This window comes from Pteropus medius, unplaced genomic scaffold (genome assembly GCF_902729225.1).
Source record: "Pteropus medius unplaced genomic scaffold, Ma_sr-lr_union100, whole genome shotgun sequence".
Lineage (NCBI taxonomy): Eukaryota > Metazoa > Chordata > Mammalia > Chiroptera > Pteropodidae > Pteropus > Pteropus medius.
In genome coordinates this window covers 3312596-3336843 of record NW_024349519.1, presented here as the reverse complement: position 1 = coordinate 3336843, position 24248 = coordinate 3312596, and the positions used below count along the sequence as shown (strand labels likewise).

At 32.7% G+C, this 24248-nt stretch overlaps 1 protein-coding gene across 5 annotated transcripts in view; it reads right to left on the bottom strand.

Moving 5' to 3' along the window:
* The window catches only part of SCAF11 (SR-related CTD associated factor 11), a 65692-nt gene that overhangs the window by 26711 nt on the left and 14733 nt on the right, over nucleotides 1–24248 (bottom strand). For 3 of the 5 annotated variants that reach the window (XM_039882235.1, XM_039882236.1, XM_039882232.1), the window contains exons 2-5: nucleotides 21047–21100; nucleotides 13222–13303; nucleotides 10479–10636; nucleotides 372–449 (exon numbers count right to left, since the gene is read on the bottom strand). In XM_039882235.1, the coding sequence (XP_039738169.1) occupies nucleotides 372–449; nucleotides 10479–10636; nucleotides 13222–13282 (297 nt within the window). In that variant the 5' untranslated portion in view covers nucleotides 13283–13303; nucleotides 21047–21100. The remainder of the gene's footprint in view (nucleotides 1–371; nucleotides 450–10478; nucleotides 10637–13221; nucleotides 13304–21046; nucleotides 21101–24248) is intronic. The other 2 variants (XM_039882233.1, XM_039882234.1) reach the window with 2 other exon arrangements.

Genomic DNA, 24248 nt, shown 5'->3' with positions numbered 1-24248 from the left:
ATTCAACTAATTAATAAATATTTTTGAAATAGAAGTCCTCACACTAAAATTATTCTAAAAATTCAAATATTTTGTAATTAAGACTTAACGTGAAACTTCTTTTAGAGCATCAGAGCTCTAATACATTTTGTAAAAAAAACGTAAGCTGACCACCATTTTTTTCTTTAGGGAGCAAAGGAAAAAAAAGATTCAGAATTTCTGAGTCCTTGTATAAAAGTCTGGGCTATCATGCTGAGAAGGAATGATAATCACCAATTAAAGCTAAAGCTGAACAATTCACAAATTTACTCAAACTGGAAATCTTTTAAAGCAAAACTGAATTAAATTTATACCGTTCATGTTACAAAATAAAATCAAAATCTAAGCCTTACCTTAACACAACCTTCCAATGCACTGAATTTAAACACTGCCTGAAAAGGTTTTCGGTCAATAGGACATGAAGCCAGTGTCTGAAACAAATGATTAGCAAATTATAACTTTATATATGTTTTTTTAGAATAGATCAAAATTAAACTATAACAAATGCATTTATAAGTTTTCCACTGGAACAGGAAACAAAGATAATTTTTTCTTCAAAGATAAAATACTTTCCACCTGTATCATGCCACAAAGTAATAAATATCTTAAATTGGTTTAATTTTTTTCAAATATTTATTGAGCACCTACTGTTTGCTAGGTAAGTTAAATACAATGACAAAGAGAGATACCATCTCTGTTATCAAGATAATAACTATTAGGACCTGCTTGTCCAGTTGAGTACTACTGGTATAATGAGAGCTAGGCTGAAATCAACAGCTCTGTGAATCTAAAGCACGTGGGCAACTCTAAATCAGCTGTTAAAAAAAACAAAAAAAAACCTCGCACAGGTCCTTTACAGGTTTTTATATTTTATGACTTAGTGTTTTCTTCCAAAATTATTTTGAATAGGCAGTTAAACCAGCAATAAAATTTTTTAAAGATAATGGAGAAAATAAAGGATTCCTTCACTTCTCCCCTAACCACCTAGTTGGACTCTCCAAAAGTAGATTCTTATGTATCTTTTGGAGATATCCAATGCATACGCATATATATGCATCTTTTTAATATAAAATATAATTCATACGCTAAACTCGATAGTTTTTCTCTTAATTATATACCTTAGATTAGTTTGTATTACTATTTCAGAGCTGCTCCATTCTTAATGGAATGGTATGCTGTAAGTTTTAATTTTACATTTCCTTTTATGAGTTAGGTTAAGCATATTTTCATATTTTTAATAGCTTTTCAAAGTTGTTTTTTTATAAAAACTGTCTATTCATGCCCTTTGCCTCACTTTTTTTTTTTACTAGGTTGTTGGTCTTTTCCCAATTGAATTGTAATTCTTTACAGATTAAGGAAAATTATCTTTCGATCACTCTGTGATTCTAAATCCACTTCATCCTGATGTAAACGTATTTCCTATACTTTCAAAATTAATGTACATCAACTATAATTAAGAGTTCCTCTGATACTACTGTTAAATATTTGTATAGAAATGAGTTTATATTATTTAAACTGTTTAAGATGTAGTATGTTGTCTACTAGGGTAGGAGAGAATATTCTGTAGCCTATGAAGCACTGAAAGGTGCTATTAATACCTGTGGTTTAATAATATCAAAATAATTCAAAGAGTAAAACAGGATTTTCACAATTTAATAGCAATAATCTAAAAGACCACAAGATGGTAATGGAGTTTTCATAAATCATCTTATATTCTCTAGTGAAGAAACGTGATATTTGCCTTTCTGGATCAGGCACATAATCAAGATATGCTTAGCCAAGTACAGGCAGATCAGACTGTGTGTAGCCCCTGATCATATAATACATTTTCACAAAGCTCAAGAGTCACTTTGGGAGTAGCCAAAATATAAATTGAATTACTTTTACTACTCTGCTAAAGTTAAGTAAGTAGGCCTTAATAAAATCCTTTACCACATCTGAATTAGGAAATGTGACCTTATTATATATTGAATCATTTCAGACTGGTAGAAGCCAGCATGGCTTACTTCCAAATACTATGGATTTAGGATGCTATTACTTTCCTTACAGAAAATATGACCTTAAGAAGCTTTACTACAAGCAGCAACAAAGCTATCCACATCTTTCTGATAATGCAATGCAAATAGCAATTCTAGTTCAAAGAACTCAGCATTGTAACTATGTGATTGTTGTTTATTTACCACATTAGCATGTACTATATGTAATTTCTTAGTCTAGAAGTTATATTAATACATCTATAATTCAACAGAATATTTAAAAGTAAAAACTTTCAAGTATTTCTTATTTTTACCAAAGTTTCAAAATATGTTTTTATTTTTATTTTAAGGTAAATTTTGTAACACTTCTAAAAAAGATAAAACAATAATAAATGAAAATGTTTCCTTCAATGTTTTTTTAAAAAACTACTAAGACAGATGTGTAGAGGCTCTGGATTTACATTCTACTTTTATATCTTGTGCTTTTGTGTAACCCTGAGAAAGTTATATAGCCTCTCTGCTTCAGTTACCTTATTAGTGAAAATGGGGATAATAAGACTAATTTCTAAGTTTTTTATGAGAAATAAAGGAATTAATAATATTTTAACAGTGTGTGGCATAGACTATTGTGTAGTCTTCTAACCATCAACTAGCTTCACTGTACTAACAATAAAAAAGCCTAGTTACATTAACAAAAAGATAACCCACAATACGATGTATATATACATGTTAGAGACATGAGTTCTTAGTGACTTTTTGTTGGAATTTGCAAAGTGCATGACATATGGAAATTAAATTATATCATTTTATTATATCTCTTTCAATACGCAACACTTACTAAGATCCAAAGAAAGCCACTGTTTGTGTTCAAGAAATGTATTCTATATCAGATGCATTGAGTCTTTCAAAAACTCTGAAATTATACAGTCCCATTTTCTTCTTTATTAAACTTCCTCTGTTGACATCAGCTAAATGGCAGTCTTTCCTTTACGATGTTCAAACTGACAGTTTTAACCTGAGCCATTCCATTTGATCAGTTTCAAATAATGGGGTTCTGAGTAAGATTTTGTTTTTGTTCTTTTTTCCTTAAGCGTAATTGCCATAGATTTGTCTAAGGTTTCATTTGAAGAAAGGGTTCCACTACTATTACAAAAAGAAAGAAAACATAAAAAATAAAAAAGTAGTAGCTGGAAAACCATTGCTATATAGTATCAAATCTTCATAGTTCCTAAAAAAAATCGAGTTAACACTAGAAAATAAGTTAACAGATTTTCTCTGGCTCAGACCCAGTTATTAGAAAAATTTCTTAAAACCCATTTATTCTCTCTGAGTTAACAAAAGCATAGCTCAGAAAACAAGTTACCTAGAAAAGACAAAAGTAGTCTGAACTGACTACTGAGAAATTACATCTATTTCTGACCTTAGAACAGTTTAGCAAAGTATTTCAAAGTGGAAACAAAAGAAATTCAGTTGTTCTGAATTAAGTCTTTACAGCATACTTCAATAAATTAAAATATTTTTTAAAATTAAGTAGACCTTTAATTTTTTGTTAATGTATACTACAAGTATGAAGCTTTTTAAAACCATGCCAATGTTCAAAGACACCATCTGTTAATAGACAGTAAAGCATAAAATTACACATAATGTGATGATCGAATAGCTATAATAGAAAAGTTTTACAAATAGATTTTTAAAAATGGTTTGTACTAGCCTAATTTTAAGGCATTCATCCTTATAGCCAGTAGATAAAGTCTCAAAGACATTTTACCTCACAGTTTGTGTCACTAAACTAAGTTAGTTTTTAAGTTGTGTGGTTTAGAAAATTCACATTTAAAACCAATGTAGAAAAAATTTTAATATACCCATTCTGCTTAAAAATGTGATTTTAGTTTTGTAGAAAATTACCCCAAATTTTGTTTTCCTTATATACAACAGATAAAAATACCCCTTGATTATTCGCCATTTTGATTCCTTATATACAACAAAAATACCCTTCATTACTCACCTATTTAAATCAATATGGCTTTCATTTTGATAATTTTTAAAGTATCTAATTTAGTTTTATAATCAAAATACTCCATATCACCATTCGACTTTGTGATACAGCTACAAAATGTAATAGAATCTGATCACTGCTTTACAATGTAATGTGTATTCAACAGAGCGTACATTTTACTGTGACTGCTCTGTACTAAGGTTATGACAGTTAAGGAGGCAATTTTGATAGGAAAAAAAATTTTCCTAATGATTTCAGTAAAACATACCCTAGTATTCTGAAGCGTTGTAAATTCCCAGCTCAGACAAACCCATATTTAAATATAAGAACAGGAAACCTTCCTTATTTGGGAATTCAGGATTCTTGATTTCTAATATTTCTTGCTTCCTGCTGCTGCTCTATCCTCAATCACAAAGGCTGCCTACAGATAGCCCCTCCTAGAGAGAGAGAAGGAAGTGTTAAAGGTAAGTGCTTAAAGACTAAATCCCAATACATATGCTTACAGGTAGGTTTGTCTGTTTATGGGAATCTTTAGAACAGAATCTATCCCTCCTAACAAATAGAGCACATTACATAAAACTGTAGTTCAAAATCAAATAAAGATCATTTAGGAATGCATACCATTAGAGGTTGATGCTTATTTTAAAGTTATTCACCAGGACCAATCTTTTCACGTTGGTAGTTCCAAGATACCTGGCCTGGACCTCCAAAGAAAGTGCTCACCTGTAGTCAGCCTATATGTTCCCTATCACACTTAACCAGTTCTTTTAAGATAGTCCTTGTCAATCCGTATTAGTGAAACTGGTTCTTTATAACAGCTTTCAGGAATGTATTCCTAAAGGACAAATGACTGTCAGTGATAAAATTAACACCAAGAAAGCATTTAACTATTCAAAGGGAATCTTTTCAATTTCTCAGATACATTACAACAGCTAGGTAGAATTACTTTTAATCTTAATTTCTTTTGACATTTAATATCTAAGACTTCTTTTCTAATATAAAAACAGAAAATTCTTAAACTACCTGTATAAATCATTTTATAAATTCTGACATTTAAAACTAGGCTATACAGAAATATACATTAATTTACCCAACTGTTAAAAATAGACTATTAAATGAAAATCTATTACATACATGTTTTAGGTAATGAGTGTTCAAAATGTAAAAAATATTCTTTGTTCTACCAAAAGTTTTACCAAAGGATTAATCCACAAGGTAAAAACAATGGGTGATTTGGGAAAATTAGTCACAAATTCAAGTTCTGAAGGAGTCAGAATTAGCAACCTCTCACCCAATTTAAGGATGAAGACAGACAGCCCCAAATCACGTATTGCACAAGTTGTAAGAATTAAATGAAATAATGTATTTGAAAATGCTTTATAAATTATAAAGATAATGACTAATAGTGGTGCTCCACAGGTATATTTAAATTATTATTCACAGAGATCTACGTAACTGAGAAATTTGTTTTAGTTCAGGAATAAAGAAAATTTAAATTTTAGTTTTGAAAAACTGAAAAAATCCAAATAAAACTTTGCTAAATTACACTAAAAAGTAATCTAATCAACAGAATGATGTGCAGATTTTTACTCACTGCATAAAGGAACATCTGCATATAAAATACATCAGTAGGCAAGATGTAAGTCAATTAGTCTTATTTTGATTTTTTGGTATGTATTAATTCAAAAATATACTCCTCACCTGTCTGCATTGAACACTGTTGTTTGATTTCTTCAAGAACTGTTATGTCACCACAGAAAGACTTTCTTCATTTCTAGTCTCATGAGAGAAAACATCTTTGCCAACTGTCCAATTTTGATTTCATTAACCTTACTTTCTCAAACTGAAGCTGTCAGCATTTGATATGAAATGGAAGACTGAGATAAATTGAGGGAAGATAATTCTCTTAAAGTAGGAAAGTTAATCACATTTCAATAATTAAAAGATAAGAATATTTTATATTTCTTAAAAGATAAAAGAACCCCAGAGGATATCAAGAACCTCCTAATCACATATATTACATACCCCTTTAAGTAGAGTTAAACTCTTGAATGCTTCAAACATAAAATGTTTCCGAGTTCTCAAACTATAACCTATAAAAGCCAAAATTTTAACCACTTCTTGGCAACATACCAAATAATAAATCCTCTTTTCTTAACCAGTGTATGTGTGAAGGGGGTATATTCTTATCTATAGAAGATCATAATTACAATCAATTGTCACTACCACAGCCATCTGTCAGACTTCGTCGCATTATCTACAGTCATGCACCGCTTAACAATGGGGACACAGTCTGAGAAATGCGTCGTTAGGCAATTGTGTCATTAGATTGTGTCAAAATTGTGCAAACATCATAGAGTTCACTTACACAAACCTAAAAGGTATAGCCTATTACACTTCTAGGCTCTATGGTATAATCTATTGCTCCGAGGCTATAAGACTATACAGCATGCTACTGCACAAAACAACGGAGATTAAATCAAGCACAAAAGAAAATGATACACTCATGAGACATGGTATACATAGATGTATGAGGCTGCTGTCGGTATAACACAGTATACTGTTTTACAGCAAACTTTTTTTTTTTTTTGCGGGGGGCGGTATCCATGGGTAGGCATGAACCAGCAAACTTTTTTAATAGGTTGAAAGAGTGCATTCTAATATTTTGATAAAAAGTACAGTACAGTAAATCATAAACCAAGAACATAGTCATTTATTATCATTATCAAGTATTATGTACATAATTATATGTTCTATATTTTTATATGACTGGCAATGCAGGTTTATTTGTACCAACATCACCACAAACATGTGAGTAATGTGCTGTTCTATGACATTATGATGATTATGACTTCAAGGCAATAGGAATTTTTCAGCTTCATTATAATCTTATGGGACCACCATTGTAAATGCTGTCCGTAGTTGACTGAAATGTCATTATGTGGCACGTGACTGTACTTTAAAATGTGTGAAATCAGACAAAGTTAAACTCAGGTGAAAGTTAAAAACTGTGAATATGTTTCGCCTGTGATTCTGCTCACAGTATGGGTAAAATAAATAAGTAACTTTCTGAGTAGATGATAAACTACAGTGTATTGGCTCTATACACATTTTACCAGTCCAGAGGCCCTCTTTTGTTTAGTTTCAGATTCTCAGCTCTAATATTGATGATTTAACCAAAATTTCAAGTTTCTTTAAGTGTCAAGTCAAATACCATGTCTTTGTTTGGTTCAATATTCTACTTCTACATCATCATTAGTATTTTATAAACCAATATAGGCTTACCTATTATGAGTTCCTTGAAATTAAACATAGTCACAGTGGACATGCTTAACTTCATTTTGTTCTAGTGTCCTCAAAGGAAGGTAATTAGGCTATGGCCATGAACGCCACCACAGGTTCCATTATCCTGAATCTTTCTGACCTAGGTAAAGCGGATTCTTTGAAATACTTAGAGACTAAATTCAGTTATATCACTTTAAAGTCTTTACATGGCTTTTGTTTTAAATGACCAAGGAATCAAAATTTTAGAGCTTGAAGAGACTGAAACTAACTTTGACTTTGGATAAAGATACTTAAAAAGCATAAAAATTTTCAGAAATTGTGTCCAAAATAAATATACTAGATTACTATATATCTTAACTTTACTTCTTTCTTACAGAAGAGAACTTCTTCAATGCCTAAAATACTAAGGCGAAAGTAAATAAATTAGTCCTTTTTGGTTCGTGATATCCATTCTGAATCATATTTCAGTGAACCTTAAATACAAAGTTCAGAGAGCCCAGCTGAATTTCTGAAAGTAACACAAGACTAGGAAAATGATCCTGAATACATTTTGAACTCTTTTCTTACTATGTAGATTTCCAAACACTGTAAATCTCACTTTGATTTCTACTTTTCTACAAAGAAATAAACACTAGTAAAATTTTAAACTATGTATCAGTTTTTAAGTTATTTTAATTTTGTGCTATCTCGTGAGGTATTTAGAAACAAATTAGAGTTCAGAATCCTTGCCTTGAATATCAAATAAACAATGACATAGTGATTTAAATGAAAGAATATATAAGAAATCTTTAGCACAGGGCCTGACTGGCTAAGAGACTGAATATATATACTTATTTCTAATCCTGAAATCCAAAGTAAACTGCACGCCTCTTTAAAAACAGAAGGGAGTTGAGGAAAACGAGAGAGAAGAGATTAATAAGTAATAGCCATGAAAAAAATACTAGTGAATCTGAAATCTGATTCTATGTGTCAAAGCACATACATACTTCAAAACACATCTAATTTTTATCATACCAATAAAATATTCACTTAAAATTTAGTTCAAAGTCTAAGTGATTTTGTTAACCAGTATTAATTTATTATGTATAATGAACAATTTATTAGTAGATTGTGTTCTTGTTACTTCTCTACTTAATGGTTTATTTAATTGATGGCTGCTAACCCCATTAGGGACAATGACATAATTCAAAATATTGTTTATTGTCCACTTTTAAGATTACTTTTGTTTGAAGCAGGGGTCCCTAACCCCCAGGCCTTGGATCGGTACTGGTCCATGGCCTATTAGGAATCCGCCACACAGCAGGAGATGAGCAGTGAGTGAGCGAGAGAATGAAGCTTCATCTATATTTAGCTAGCATCACCACCTCAGCTCCACCTCAGATCATCAGGCATTAGATTCTCATAGCAGCTACTGGTCCCTGGTGCCAAAAAGATGGGGGACCGCTGGTTTAAAAAATACCGCAACACCCCCAATCCTACCCCATCACAATTTATAGCAGTACAGCAGATAAGCACTTTCTTTTAAAAGCAATCTGGCTTCAATCAAATGTTTATGTCCAAAGAAGTAACACAAAAGAAGGAAAATATTACATTCAAGAAAGGTGTTGACTGCAACACTACATATGTTATCAAGTATTTTCAACTTAAAAATATTCAACAAGAGTTAAAAACATAGATAAGTTTAGCACTATCTAGTAGAGTGCATAGTGTACAACCTAGTAGTTCCACTTCTAGATACATACCCTAGAGAAACCTGGAACATGTACACCATAATAAAGTTCATGGTTGTGTGAAAGATGCAGACAGAGGGTAAGGAAAGATGAAGAACTGGGTCTATTTACTAAATTCTCATTTTCATAAAGAAAAATACAAACTCAGATTATGTTGTTGAACCTCATAATTATGTACTCACTGAATACAATCTTATGAGAAGCACTGACTTAGAGCCCACTACCCATCCAGTAATACTATTTCTCTACTGGAAGCAATATCTCCTATTTTAAAAAGATTTAATCACAGAGCAAACCAAGATGTACTAAATTCATCACAGATAAAATTTTTAGTTGAGTGGCAAAGAAAATATGCATTCTTATTTCATTAGTCAATGCTCCTGCAAACATAGAGATTTATTATCATATTAAATGATTAAATTAAACTCAAAATACTTTTTTCACCTATTCTTAGTCCCTTCCTGCCAAAGACAAGGTTAGATTTTATTCTAAAAAGAACTGTTTCCAAGTATACTATTATGAATTCAATTGGTACAAATCTTTTTTTATCTTCCTCCCAAACCTCAGCCATAGTCAGTATACAGTTATGTTCTCCTTTCCACCCTATTAATGAGAACATAAGTAAACAGAGAACTTTGAAAATCCCAATTATATAATAAGTGATTAATTCCAAAATGCTTAGGGACATTAAACAATTTGAAAGCAACTAATGTTAAAATATTTTTGAGACTTACCTCCTTTACTAATATCTCCGCACTGACAAATTACTCAGATTACATAGCATGATTAATATGACAATGAATTTTTATTTCACAATGCACCAGTACCATGATCTACTTAAGTGAGCCCAAACTGAGTCAACATAATACATTAAAGTCCAAAATGTCCTGTTTCTTAATCATTTACTATTTATGAAGAAATTCAGTAATACATCTAACTCAACCTCTAAATTTAGTTCATACTAAATTAAAACCAGGAGTTAAGAAAATGAAGTTTTAAATTCATTTTTGCCTCTTAAGGTATGAGACCTTGGCCAAGTTATAGAATGCAAAATCCAAACAGAAGGACACTATTACATCTGCTCTGGTCATCCCACAAGGCTGATATAAAGAAGAAATCAAATAATCTATGTAAAAATTATCTGAAAAATATAAAACACACAGCAGACAGAAGGTGTCATTAGTAGTAAACAGATATCCCAAGAGGGTCAAGTACACTGAAGATTAATTACTGCATTTCTACAAGAAAAAAAAAATCTCTTATTCCTATAAGGTAAAGTTTTTTTAAAAAGTATGTATTTAAATTTTTTATAAAAGAAAATATACTGCCAGAATTTGAATAATACAATGAAATTTGTCCAAAGGAAGGGGAACACAGTACTGTAAAATAATTTATGAAAACCAGTATCTTTAGGTAGAATGAAATCGTGGTAGAGAATATAGAATAATATTTAATATTTATTCTCAGACTCACCTCTGCCCATTTAAGAATACAGGTCATACAGAAGACATGATTACAGCTTTCTGGAAAACCAACTTCCTTCTCTAATAGGCAATTAAGACATATTGGACATCTGTCAGCTTCACTGTACAACGGGCCAGTGGTAGTAGTATTATCTTTGTTTTCTTTGCCTATAAAGTAAAGAAGCCACATATGCTTTAAAGTTCTCCAGATCAAATGACATGTTTGTGGCAGTATTATGGACTAGATACTTTAAAGGGCTTTTCTATTACAAAGTAATTAGATCTTAGATACATTATAACAAACATACTCCTTAAGCATTATACCCCCCAAATTTACTAATTTTTATTTTTTAATGGGGGAGTGAAAAGGATTTTGCATAAATTTAATTTTAAAATAAGTCATGATTCAAACATTTAAAAGTAAAAAAAAAAGTTATAGTGACAAATCTCCCACTCATACCTACCCCATCCATTCAGTTTCACTTAACAACTGCTACTTTCTTCTTTTCTTCCAAAGGTTTCTTTAATACACAGACAAGAAAATCCTAATACATATTTTTTCAAACCTCCTTCACACAAATGCTAGGACACTATATACACCAGTCTGCATTTTTTTTTTTTTTTAACCTACTGATAAACATGCACTTGTTTTCAACCTTTGGGTATTATAACAGTGCTGCAATAAAAAACTTCTGTCATTTCACATTTTTAATAATAGTATATTTATAGGGTAAATTCCTAAAAATGGAACTGCTAGATCAATATGTATTTACATTCATAATTTGAATAGAGATACCAAATTATACCCCTATGGTTTGTACTGATTTAAATGCCCATCAGAAATGTAATCAACACACAAAAGTATGTATTGTTGGCTCAAAAGTAAATAAAAGAAGCTCCAAGATTCAACATAAAATAAAACAAACAAACAAAAATGGTCAGATGAAATGTGATTATACACCAGGCAAATGGAAAAGCTGGGATCATCCTGGGAACAAATGTCCACACTAATGTTCAGGTCTGGAGACTAACCCTTAGGACCAACTCAGGTAGGGAAACTTTCTGAGAGACTTCCATGTGAAGCCAAGACCCTCAAACGGGGCTAAAGTGGTCCCAGCATGGGTCCAGGAAAAAGCAAATACAAATGGGGTCCCCAACTCCCGGGCCGTGGACCAGCACCGGTTCGCGGCCTATTAAGAACAGCGCTGCATAAAAGGTGAGCAGCGGGTGAGCAAGCGAAGCTTCATCTATATTTGCAGCCTCTCCCCAGTGCTAGCATCACCTCTTCTGCTCCACCTCAGATCATCAGGCATTAGATTCTCATAAGAGCACCAGTCCCTGGTGACAAAAGGGTTGGAGACTGCTGCTCTGGAGGAAAGCATCCTAATTTAGGTACCCAGGATTCCACAGATTAAATTTATCAAATATGAGCTCGTAATCAAACATTACCAAACCTAAGAAAATAAGTTGCTCAGAGTAAGAATCAGCAGAAACAAGTATTTAGATATACTTATTTTTATATTTATATTTTATACATTATATTTATTATAATTTTAATTACATACACATTGGCTTAAATATCATAATTTTCAAATACTACACAGAATGATTAAACAGCAGATTAGACCCAGAAGAAATAGAAATTTGTGAACTGGAAAAAAGATTTGAGGAAACTACCTAGACTATAAAGGACAGACAAGGAGATATAACCTGTGAAAGACAGGTTGTTGAGAAATGAGGTCAGAAGAAAGTCTAACATACTAATTGAAGTCCAGAAGGAAAGAATAAAGAGGAGGCAATAATTAAAGCAGTAATGACTGGAAAATGATAAAATAAGTTAAAACCAAACAACAAAAAACCATGATCCAACAGATAAAGGAAAAATAAAAATAATCCAAGCCTAGAAACAATGTGGCAAAACTGTACAACATCAAAGATGAAAACGTACTAAAAGCAAAAGAGGAAAAACACAGGTCATCTACCAGGGAATGACAATTAATTGTCATTAAGGCTGAAAAGAGATTTCTTGACAGCAAGAAAGAAAACTAGAAAACGGCTTAAATAATATCTTCAATGTACTAAGAGGGAAAAAAAAACCTATCAATCCAAAATTTTATACCTATTTTAGAATAGTTGTGAAGAGGATAAATACAAAAACCTAGAGTTTACCAACAGATTTCTCACTTAATGAACTTTTTTTTTTCCCCAGAAAGAAAAGAAATAGAGAAGAATAAACCCTCCACCCAAACCCAAATACTGTCTGTATCAAATATCGTTTAATTTGTGGTGCTCAAAAAAAAAAAAAAAAAAAGGTACCAAAATGATGGATAACTATAACCTATAAATCTCGAGTAGGATGCTCAAAGTTAGTGTTCTAAGATTCTTCTACTATCGGCAGCGAAGATTAAAATATTAAATTTAGAAGCAGAGGAAAGTATCAATGCTATTTTGAAAAACAACAATAAAAAAAACAGAAAAAGTATGTAATTACTAAACAAATAGGGAGCAAAAATTTAAAGAGAAAAACAAAAGAGCTCTACAAACCAAAAACCTTGATCAATTAAAAATAAGACACGAGAGGAAGAAAAATAATGTGTGCACTTCTTAATCTGGCAGCTTATTTCAAAATTTAAGAGGAAAAATAAGAAAAAAACAAAAAACTCCTTGTGTATTTTGAAATGTATACAAATAAACAGTTTGAAAACACTCAGTTTTGCTTTTAACATACAAACTTTATAAAAAGGAAAAGTTACCTTCCATATCTTCATATTCCTGATCTCCCACATTTAGGGTATATACAGTTTTCTTCTTCATTTCGCCTTGAAAAGGGGTTTCCTATAGGATGAATTATAACAGAGAATTTTTATGTTTGCTTTCTCCCAGTATTTTTTAAATAAGTCCCAGAACTGTAAGAAATTATTTTACACATAAAAGAACACAGTACAGGCCCAATCAGTAAATTTTGTGGATAATCCAATACTTTAATGTTCCTTGCCCATCGAGCACAAAGTCTTACTGAAAGGAAAAGCCTTATATAAGTATTAAGCAACAAAGACTAAAAGATAAGTTGTGTGGTCAGACATAAATACAATCAGAGCTTAGAAAAGAGATCAGTTTGGATTGGATTTTTCATTGAAGGTGATATATTATATATGTTGAGGTGTTCAAGGTATTTAAGGAGCGACATAATAAAAAAGAAAAAAATAGTATTTAGCTAGGTCAATCTGGCAAAAACAAGACTAAAGGTGTAAAGGGGTGTGTGTGTGTGTGTGTGTGTGTGTGTGTGTGTGTGTGTGTCCTGAGGAGGGATGGGCATGTGTGCCAAGAAGTTCATCTGAAAGATTACACTGAGGGGTAAGAAAAGCTATAAGCAGAGCAATGTAAATCAAGCAGGGTTAGATTATAGAGGGATCTCTAATGGCTGACTGAGAAATTTAAATTCAATCCTATAGATTCTTCTAAAGAACACTGATGTGAGAAAAGTGATAGAAATGAACCCTTTAAAAGAATGAGCAGCCAGAAAAGTATAGAATTGATTATAATAGAGAGATATTAGAAGCAGAGAGATTTGCATAGGTAGGGTAACTGGCTATGAAGTGAACAGAAAAATCAAAAAACTAAAGAGCTGAAATATTTTTGAGATTCAGTGACTACATAAACACAGGGAAGGAATCAAATATTATTCTGGCCAGAAGACTAGAAAATGGTGATTATAAGAGGCAAATGAGAAACGGGAAATTAATGTTAGCCAAAGGGAACAAATTTATGAGGCAAATTGTTTTTTAAATCAACTCAGAATTATTTCTTGAATTGAGGCAAGTCATGTGATTGCAATGTATGTAAATACATAATAACTAGGCACAAGAAATCACCAATTTCATCAGTTATTCTTCTATCTATATATGAAGTAATTTTTTGTTCATGGTAGTTTCTACATTAAAGGTATCTATTGCACAGGAAAATTCTCCATTAGGTTAAATAAGGTGAAATGTAAAGGCCCAACTTTGGTTCAAAAACCAATTGTATAGCAGAAGATAAGAAACTTAGTAGCACATATAAGAATGATTTAAAGGTTTTGGATTAAAAATTTGAAATGAGGACTAGAGCTACTAAAAAAAAGTTAATACGATCACAGTCTACCTTAATAAAAACAGAATGTCAAAAGCAAGAGAAAAGTTCCTCACTCAGCCTACATGTGCAACATTTATTTTAGTTCTAGTAGTATTCTTTAGGGACAAAATGATGAAAGTCCAGGGAAGATGACTAAAATGGTGACAGCCCTGGAAACCATATCATATGCAGAAAGGTAAAGCAGCAAGAACGTGTAGCCTGGAAGAACAAAAGGCTTAAGAAGGTTAACGGTTATCTTCAAATAGAATGGGCTGTTCTGAAAGGAGGTAGAATAACCTATCAATGAAGGTATTTAAAGAGAGGCCCGACAGCTTTTTGTGGAATTTTTTTTTTTTTTAATTCAAAGATGTATTGAGTGCTATCAGTATACTATTAGGCAATACCCGAAGTACAGAACTGAATAAGACAGAAATTCCTGCCTTTACTTTCTAGTGGGAGAGATAAAATAAAGTAAAATATCTGATATGTTAGATGTTGAGAAGTGCTATGGGGAAAAATAAAACAATACAATTATGAATAAAAACCATACAATTAGTGTGGCTAACTCGTGAGAAAGTGGAGAAGCTGTTATTTCATGGAGTGTTTAGAAAAAGCTTTTCTGATAAAGTGACATGTGAACTGGCAATCTGAAAGAAGAGTTACTTTAATATGTAGAGGAATTGCATTCTAAAGCAGAGAGAATAGCAAATATGAAAGTCCAAAGGCAGAGTAGAGAAGCACGTCTGGTGTGTTCAAGAAAAAAAAAAAGAGATAAATGGTTAGAATAGAGTGAGAGGAAAAATAGTAGATGAAGACAGAGAGATAGTAGGTAAATAAATACATTTGCTTCTTTGAGTGAGATGGGCCTATACGGAATTTTAAGCAGAGGAGGAAGCAAAGAAAAAAGTAGAGGCAGCAAAGAATCTACTGCAATAATCTAGAGAGAACATGGCAATGGCTTGTACCACAGTAGTAGCAAAGGTGATGAAAAGTGCTCAGATTCTACCTGTTTTCAAAATATAGTTATAAGGGTTTGCTGACAAGATCAAATATGAGTATGTGTTAGAGAGCAAGAGTGCAGGATAATTCCGAAGTATTGTGACCTGAACAACTATAATCGATGGAAGACAGATTACTTTTAAAATATTCATAAAATCATAGGTTACGCTACTTGATATTCATTCAAAAATACCGTATTAATATCACCTAAGAACTTGTTACAAATGCAGGGTATCTGAGGCACCACCAGCCCAGGCCTAGTGAATAAGAATCTGCATTTTATCAAGATTCATAAGTACATTAAAAGCCTAAGAAACACTGCTCTAGACAACGTCCCAGTTTAGTTGATTTTAGTTACATTGTGCTCCTGTATGATCTATAATTGACTGTAATTCTTTATTTAAGTAAAGTCTATAATTGAGTATAATAATTTATTTAGGAAAGTCATACTATACACTCACCCACATTATCCTAAAAATCTGAAAATAAAAAATATTTAAGTTGGAGTTAATTCAATGTGAAAAAAATGTCAATTTGAAAATTAACAGTATTTTAAAAACCTAGGAAGTTTTCAGAAGATGTAATATTTCTCCTTTAAGAATATTAAGCTTATAGTATTTATATATTAACATATAATTTATATTTTGCAATAAATAGTGTATTCTCTTTTAACTCCTGCAATGAAGTACATAAGTAATGGTTTATCATGAGAAGCTAAGAGACCTCAATCAAGCTGTTAAACTTTCCTTCTTTACATGTTAGAAATCTGCTTAAAAAACTGTTCGAGTGCTCCAAATTTTAATAACTTATGTGCTTCTTCTGGAACATACCATGCATTAACTGTTTCCACACCTAAAAACAATTATGCCACATTACCAGTTTATTCATCTAAAATGATAGAGGTCTTAGCATTTCACTAGATCAAAGTCACACGTTTAAGTTCAACAACTTTTAATTTGTTCATGTTTAACTGTTCTATCTGCCTAGACTCCACTTTTAAATCTAAGAATCCAGGCTTTTTAATACCAGTTTTGCTTTGAACTTCCAGTAACAGAAGCAGAGGAATACAATACAAGCTCATGGTCATAGCCAGTAATTTGTGGTCAACAAAAGACCTAAGAAATATGCTGTCAGTGGCCCTGACTATTCTCCTTTGTGGTTTCCCAAAAAGTTAAATATAACCCGATTTCTTGATTAAGTATCTATGACTCTATAATCCTGTCTATTTTACATAGACTATTTATTAGTTCTAGTTCTACTAACAAATTCTGTAAGTTAATTACCTATAAGTCAAAACAAATTCTTTTAATTTTGATTTACCACAAATAAATTTCAAAGAAGTGATGTTCATTCTAGATTTTATGTTAACTCTGTTTACTTTTCAGATCATTTTAATTTACAAATTTCGACCCTGTATCTCTCTCCCCAGGTTCTACCTTTCCAAGCTAAAATATCTTTTAAGTCTGTTATCCCTAATATAAAGATCTTAAAGTACTTCTACCTTCCAGGTTGCCCTTTTCTATTGCCTCTGTTATGTATTGAAAATACTATTCCAAATATGTTCATCAAACGGTTTGAGAAGAATGACCTAATCTTGAAATTTTATTTATCATAAAACTATCAACTTTTAGAATGTGGAATGAAAAAAAGCAGTTTTCAGGACCTTAAAACTCTTTTCCCACACAAATCATGGAAGTGAAAGTCTCAGGTGAGCCATTACAATGCATTTAAGTAACAATAGTGTAGAAAACAGTTCTCTAAAACAGTGCTGCCCAATTGGGAATTATTCTATCAAGCACTTGAACTGTGGCTAATACAAGTGAAGAAGTAAATTTTAAGTTTCATTTACATTTTCATTAAGTAGTCCAATGTGGCTATCAGCTACCTACTATACTGATGGCACAGCTCTAAGATATAACTACCACACTCTATATAAAATTGCTTCAAGTTATACCAGCAATGCTAACAATCTATTTTCTACTATAATAGTTGCTGGGAGCACTTCAAGTATTCCAAGAAAGGACCAGAGGTTCCTAGTAATAGAAACTAAACATTTTAGCTTTGGCTAGCTCCATTTAAAATTCCTATCATTCTTTTCTTCTCCCCACCTTTTCCTCTTCCAAAGTCTGTTTCCTTCCATCTACTACAAAACAGAACTCCTTTCCTTTCCAGTTCACTTCAAAACTCCCTCTGCTTGCTTCCTCCTACTGTCCCAAGCAAACCCACAGTATCTAAAGGTATCAACATCCTAGTTACGACTCTAAATGTTAGAGTCCAGCAGACTTAGATTCAAATCTCAGCTCCACTGCCATGCAATAAATGGCTGTTGTTATTATCACTGCTAGTAAGAATAGAAAAACAGGGAAGGGTAATAAAATTGTTGTTTGCATAATTTCTTTGTTTTCCCTAGACAAAAGTGAAAAAGGCAAAGGACTGAAAGAATATGAATAAACATTTCTGACTAACTGATCAAGTTTAGTAATATTTTGTCAAAAGGGTACAATCAGATCCTTTGGACACAAAGAAAAAGGAAGAGGGACATATGAATGGCCATGAGGAAGTTTAATTCTATTTTCCACCCCACTCCCAAACCCAATTCTGCCATTGCAAAGTCTACTATAGAAAGGCATTGATAAGATAAATGGGAGCCAGAGTTGAACGAAAGGGATACTAGGAAAAGTAAGAGCGGTCACTATTGTTGGGAACACTTAAGCCAACGACAAATCACACTTCATAAAGATGCTAAATACTATATGGATTTGTATGGCTAAGGTCTTCGGAGAATCCACAGTGACTCTCAGGACCTCTCATAGTCAGTCTATTCCTTTTAATTCTTTATTTCCAAACTTCTATCCAAGATAAACCAATTCCCAAATTCAATCTTCTAAAAAAGACAAAAAAGAAGGTCCATTCAATAAGGTACTATGAGTGGTGGCGTATTTCGGTGATTAATGATTGGGCACTGATGTCAGACAAACTCTGTGCTTATGACATTGTCTAGTAATAATAAGCATTCAAATGTTAACCATTATTACTATTAATGCAAGATCTTCTACCCCAACCCAGTCTTAAATAAAACCATTAAGTGCTTCCTTATTATCTACTCAAAACTTTGATCCTACCTGTAAGAGTGTTATTTTCCCTTGGAGAAACCATAAATAAGGCTATTTTTTTTATCTTTTATTTTTTTGGTGTCTAGAGAGGGATACTATCCATTATTATAGGCCACTGGTCAAAAAACTGGCTGAGTGTTTTTGTAAATAAAGTTTTACTGCAGGATAGCCATGTTCATTCCTTCACATATTGCCTATGGCTGCTTTTGCACTACAATGACAAAGTTCAATAACTGCAACAAAAACCACATACTCTGCTAAATATGACTTAAGTGCCCATCAATACACGAATGGATAAAGAAGTTATGGTACATATATAATATGGAATATTACTACTTAGCTATTTTTAAAAAATGAAATCTTACCATTTGCAATGACATGGACGAACCTAGAGGGTATTATGCTGGGTAAAATAAGTCAGAGAGAGAAAGATAAATACCATATGATTTCACTTATATGTGGAATCTAAGGAATAAAAGAAACAAACTAAATAAAAACAGACTCACAGATATAGAGAACAAAGTGGTAATTGCCGGAGTGGAAGGGGGTTGGGGGCTGGGTGAAAAAGGTTAAAGGATGAAGAAGTACAAATTAGTTACAAAACAGTTATGTGGATTTAGAGTATAATGTAGGGCAGGGGTTCCCAATCTCTGGGCTGCAGACCGGTATTAGTTTGTGGCCTGTTAAGAACTGGGCCACACAGAAGGAGGTGAGCTGTGAGTGAGTGAGCAAAGCTCCATCTGTACTTGCAGCTGCTCCCCAGCACTAGTATCACCGCCTCAGCTCCACCTCAGATCATCATCAGGCACTGGATTCTCATAGGAGGGCTGGTCCCAGGTGCCAGAAAGGTTGGAGACCACTGGTGTAGTGTATATAGTCAATATTATTGTAATGTTTATATGTAATGCCAGATAGGCGCTAGAGTAATCAGGAGGATCACTTCACGGATTGTATAAATGTCTAACTTTTAAAAACTTAGGAAATAAAGAAATGAAAAATACAATACAATACAATTTGGTCCATTTTAGAAAAAGTTTGCCAACACCATTAAAGACTATAGAAGACTGCTTTGTTTGGAGATGTGGTTTGGTCTCTCACTGAAGAGGGCTCCTCAAGCTTTCTTACGTATGGGCATCTATCTACATTTGTATTCAACGTGTACTCTGACACAACAGCTACTTATTACACATGAGTCAATGGTTCTCCAATGTTGTCCTTGATTTCCTTTAAAATTCCCCTGAAGGCTATGTGTGTTTGTTGATTCATCTACACTTATTTTATCAATCTGGCATAAATAAACTATCATGAATATTTGCTCTGTTACCTTCAACTTGTTCACTTCAGAGTAAGGTTAATGCAATTAACTCCTTCAGCTTAATAGTTATTTCCTTTCCAGCAACTTTGCTGCATAAATCAACTGACTCCTGCTTCTGATATGTCAGTGTTGAATTTTTAATCTCTTGTAGAATGCTCCCCAAATTTTTTTTCTTACCTGATTTCCACCATATAACAATTCTGTCAGACTTCTTTGCTTCAAGTGGGCTATTTTGACATGTTTTTATTTAGAATATGTTTCGCCTGCGTGTTTGATGCTAAGAGCTTTAATACTAGTACTCTTCAGTATAGACAGGAATGTTCCTTTAGAAAAGGTTTTAGAAAAACTCTCTGGGTTCAAACCTCAAATAGTCTGCCACTAGCTGTGTGATATTAACCTCTTTAAAGCCTGTTTTCTCATCTATAAAATGAAGTAACCATAACCACTTCAGTCATTGTAAAGGTTAAGTAACATAATCACGTAATCCACTTAAAGTGCTTAGCACAAAAGAAGTACTCAACAACTAGCATACATGTACAAACACATGAAAACTTCCCCTCCCCAAATGGATTTTAGTTGTATCATAATAAATCTGCATGACTCTAAGAACAGATTTTCATTATTCCAAAAAACTCCTGTTATTTCCAAGAATATCCACATACAGAAAAAAATGGTATGAGTACAAAGTTCATAAAATTTAAGTGGTCAGTTTTTCAAACAGATCTTATAGTACAAACAGAAATAAGTTCTTTATTCTACACTGACAATATTTATCAAGATTCTAGTTTATCTAAAAATAGAAATGTTGAACCAAGACACAAAATCTAGGACTCAAAAGTAAATAGTCCTAGGATTTTTTATCCTGTTTTCTACTTTATATAGTTATAGGAGATAAAACACTAAATGGTTGTAACATATGATAACTCTAGAAAAAAAAATGGTCATGGTTAAGTGAAGCTATAACTACAATATTCGAGGTGGTACTTAAAAGTGTCATTTAATAAGTATTAATAATATACAAATATTCATGAACCTTCTTACCCTTAAGATTCTTCAGGTCGAGTAGTTACGTAATCCGTTTTCCATCAAACTATTCTGGGGAAGGAATTATGAAAATTAGTCTCATTTCATTTCACTTTCACCCAGCTGTTTCTGTATTTAACTTGAGTTCAAAAGAAAAAACAGGAAAGTATAAAGAATGACTTATTCTAGAGGGCCGATGGATGTGAGAACTATTTATTTAGAACATAAGACATTTTGACAGAGTAACAGTATGCCCTTCAAACACGAAGACACACACAAGTACTGACGGCCGATAATAATGAAAACATTTTGTTCAGTGAGGGAGAAGTCATTTTCAGCATATAGGAAAAAAAAAAAAATTGAAAACAAAGTAACAGAGAATTAGAAAACATCTATCCCAACAAAGAAACTGGTCATATCACCTAAGAAGGCAATTTAGAAAAAGATACACAAAACGATATTTAAACATCCCAGAAATTCAACAACTACTAGAATTTAAATTATTTCCTGAACTGAAGATCTTACATATCCTGAACCAGTTATCACTTTTCTTTTTTCAAATAGGCAGTACACCAGATTCTCCATATTTCTACCGCCTGTCTCTAATTTATTTATTCATTCGATAAATATTTAGTCAGTTCTCCCTATTTTCTAGGTACCACTAGGCCTTAAGCACTGACACACCTGACAAAAACAAAAATCAACAATAACATTACAGTATAGCAGGTACAATAATGGGTGTAAACACAAGATATTATAGAAGCATAGAATGAGCACCAAATCTTTTCAACATGTGTTTGTAGAAAATCCTTCCCAACTGAAACCAAATGGATCTAAAATACATTTTTCTAATCCCTTGACCATTCTGTACCATTACAGCATTTCCATATTTAAAGGAATCAGAACTGGAATTGTCAATTTTAACTAGATAGTGAGGATTTTAATTTTCAAAAGAAAGGAAGGATATGTGCAAATTAGAGCACATAGGTCAGTTGATGTTCTGCGCCTTTTAGACTTCCTCAATGGAAATGACCATTAGGAAAATATAAAAGATATACTGTCCTGACCCCACATCATAAAGGCCTATGCCCAGAAAAAGCTTTTCAGACTAATTGTTGAATATGTATATTGGTGGAGAGAAACACCTTTTCTTTCTTCAAATTTTATAAAATAGTATGTTTTCATACAATTATGAGTATATTAGTTATCTAACTGAATACCGTGAATTTAAAAAAATAACAGGTCTTTAATTAACAAAATGTTTGTCCCTTTAACACACCAATTTCTCTCTATTCATGATCAGAGTAGTCATATTTTTTCAATGTCACATTTTTTCAGTTACAAATAAAATTCTTAATCAGGAAGTATAATGGAGAACCAGTAAATTAGAGTATCTCTATAAATTTTGAGAGTATCTCTCAAAATTTTTCCTTCCACTAATAGTTTCAAACACTGAACTTTATAACTACTAAATAATAGTAAAAACTGAAATGGATATGAAACTCAACAACTTTCAATTTTTGTTTAATGGAATCATTTACATGCTGCTAGGGTCTGAATATTTATATCCCCTCTCCAACCTCAGTTCATAAGTTGAAATCCTAACCCCTAAAGGTGACGGTATTAGTAAATGGGGCTTTTGGGAAGTTCTTAAATCATATGGGTAGAATTCTCATGAATAGGATTCCCATCTTACAGAAGAAGCTCCAAAGAGATCCCTAGCCTCTTCTACCATGTGAGGATGCAAGGGAAAGTCTGCAACCCAGAAGAGGGCCCTCACTCAACCATGCTGGCACCCTGATCTTGGACTTCCAGCCTCTAGAACTGTGAGAAATAAATTTCTGTTTACAAGCCACCCAGTTTGCAGTACTTTGTTATAGCAGCCTGAACAGACTAAGATACATACTCTGCTTTCAGTTACTATTGCATGTCAGTTCCTGGAAATACTTTCTAGTTGTCTTTAAAAAGATTATCAGTGATTTGGTTGCCTGTCAGCAGCTGATCAACAACAGCAATTTCTTTCATATTCAATTCTTTCATTTTGGACCTATTCAGAAAAAGGCTTGTTTTCCAAGCACCATTCACTGATGAACAAAAAATCCTACATCTCGTTGTTCACCAGGTAAACTGAAAATAAAGAAGATGAAGTCGCCCACACTTATGAGTCTTATACAAATCAGCTTCATATGCTTCAGGTCAGTATAATTCTTGCACACAGTGTCTGCAAAGGCAAGTGAGTGCCAAGAGTCCATAAACATGAAGCATGTCACCTTATACTATGCTCAAGATGACCAGTAATCTAATTATTGAAACAAATTACTTATGAATAAAGAATAAAACAACTCCAAAGTGAAAGGGAAGCCAGAATTCCTAAGGCAGAAAAATAGAGTTTAAAATGAAAACAGAATTTTTCAAATGTAATAGAATTATGGAAAATTAAGAGTTTTTGAAAACTATGCTCTAGAAGACAAATAAATTTTCCTATTTCTTTTACATTTAATATAGCATCATCTCAATAGGGCTTGCAGTGTTACACATGGCAGAATTATATGTCAAAAAAAAATAACAATATAGTTGACAAACCATATTTAACTATGAAATAAAAAGATTCAAGTTGCCATTACATTCTAAAATGTGTAATAAACGAGATTGGGGGCTCTGGTTCTGTGTAAAATGGAGTAAGCCCATTCCACCCTGTTAATATCACTGAAACTATAAAACCTAGATAGAATAAATGGAGCAGCTAATTGAAAATTCAAAAGTAAATAACAGCAGGTGGGTGGGGGAAGAGTCCAGAATCAAATATATTATCAAACTAGCTGTGAGTTTCTAATTTTTTCCCATCCAGTTTTGCCCCCACTCTGGGCTTAATGCAGCCTGAAACCTAGGAAGTGGCTGTTGGTAATAACAAACAGCAAGAACTCTAGGAAAAGCTCTCTAGCTCTGTCCAAAGAGCAGGAAAGGGGTCTCCTAATGCTCAGAAAGTAAGGGAAATCTCTCCTTTTTTCCCCCCTCTGTTCTTCATTCCCATGTTCCAGTTCCAAAGCAATCCTGTAGCGGTGATGGCTACAACAGTAGTAGCAACATGGCCAGCAGGAGCCTAAAACTCTAAGGAAGAGGGACCATCCTCACTGACTGAAGAAACTCTGGCCTAATCGCACTGATTTGTCTTCTGTCTTCCTTCACCTGGCTCCAGATGCAACTGTGGAAAGTTCACACC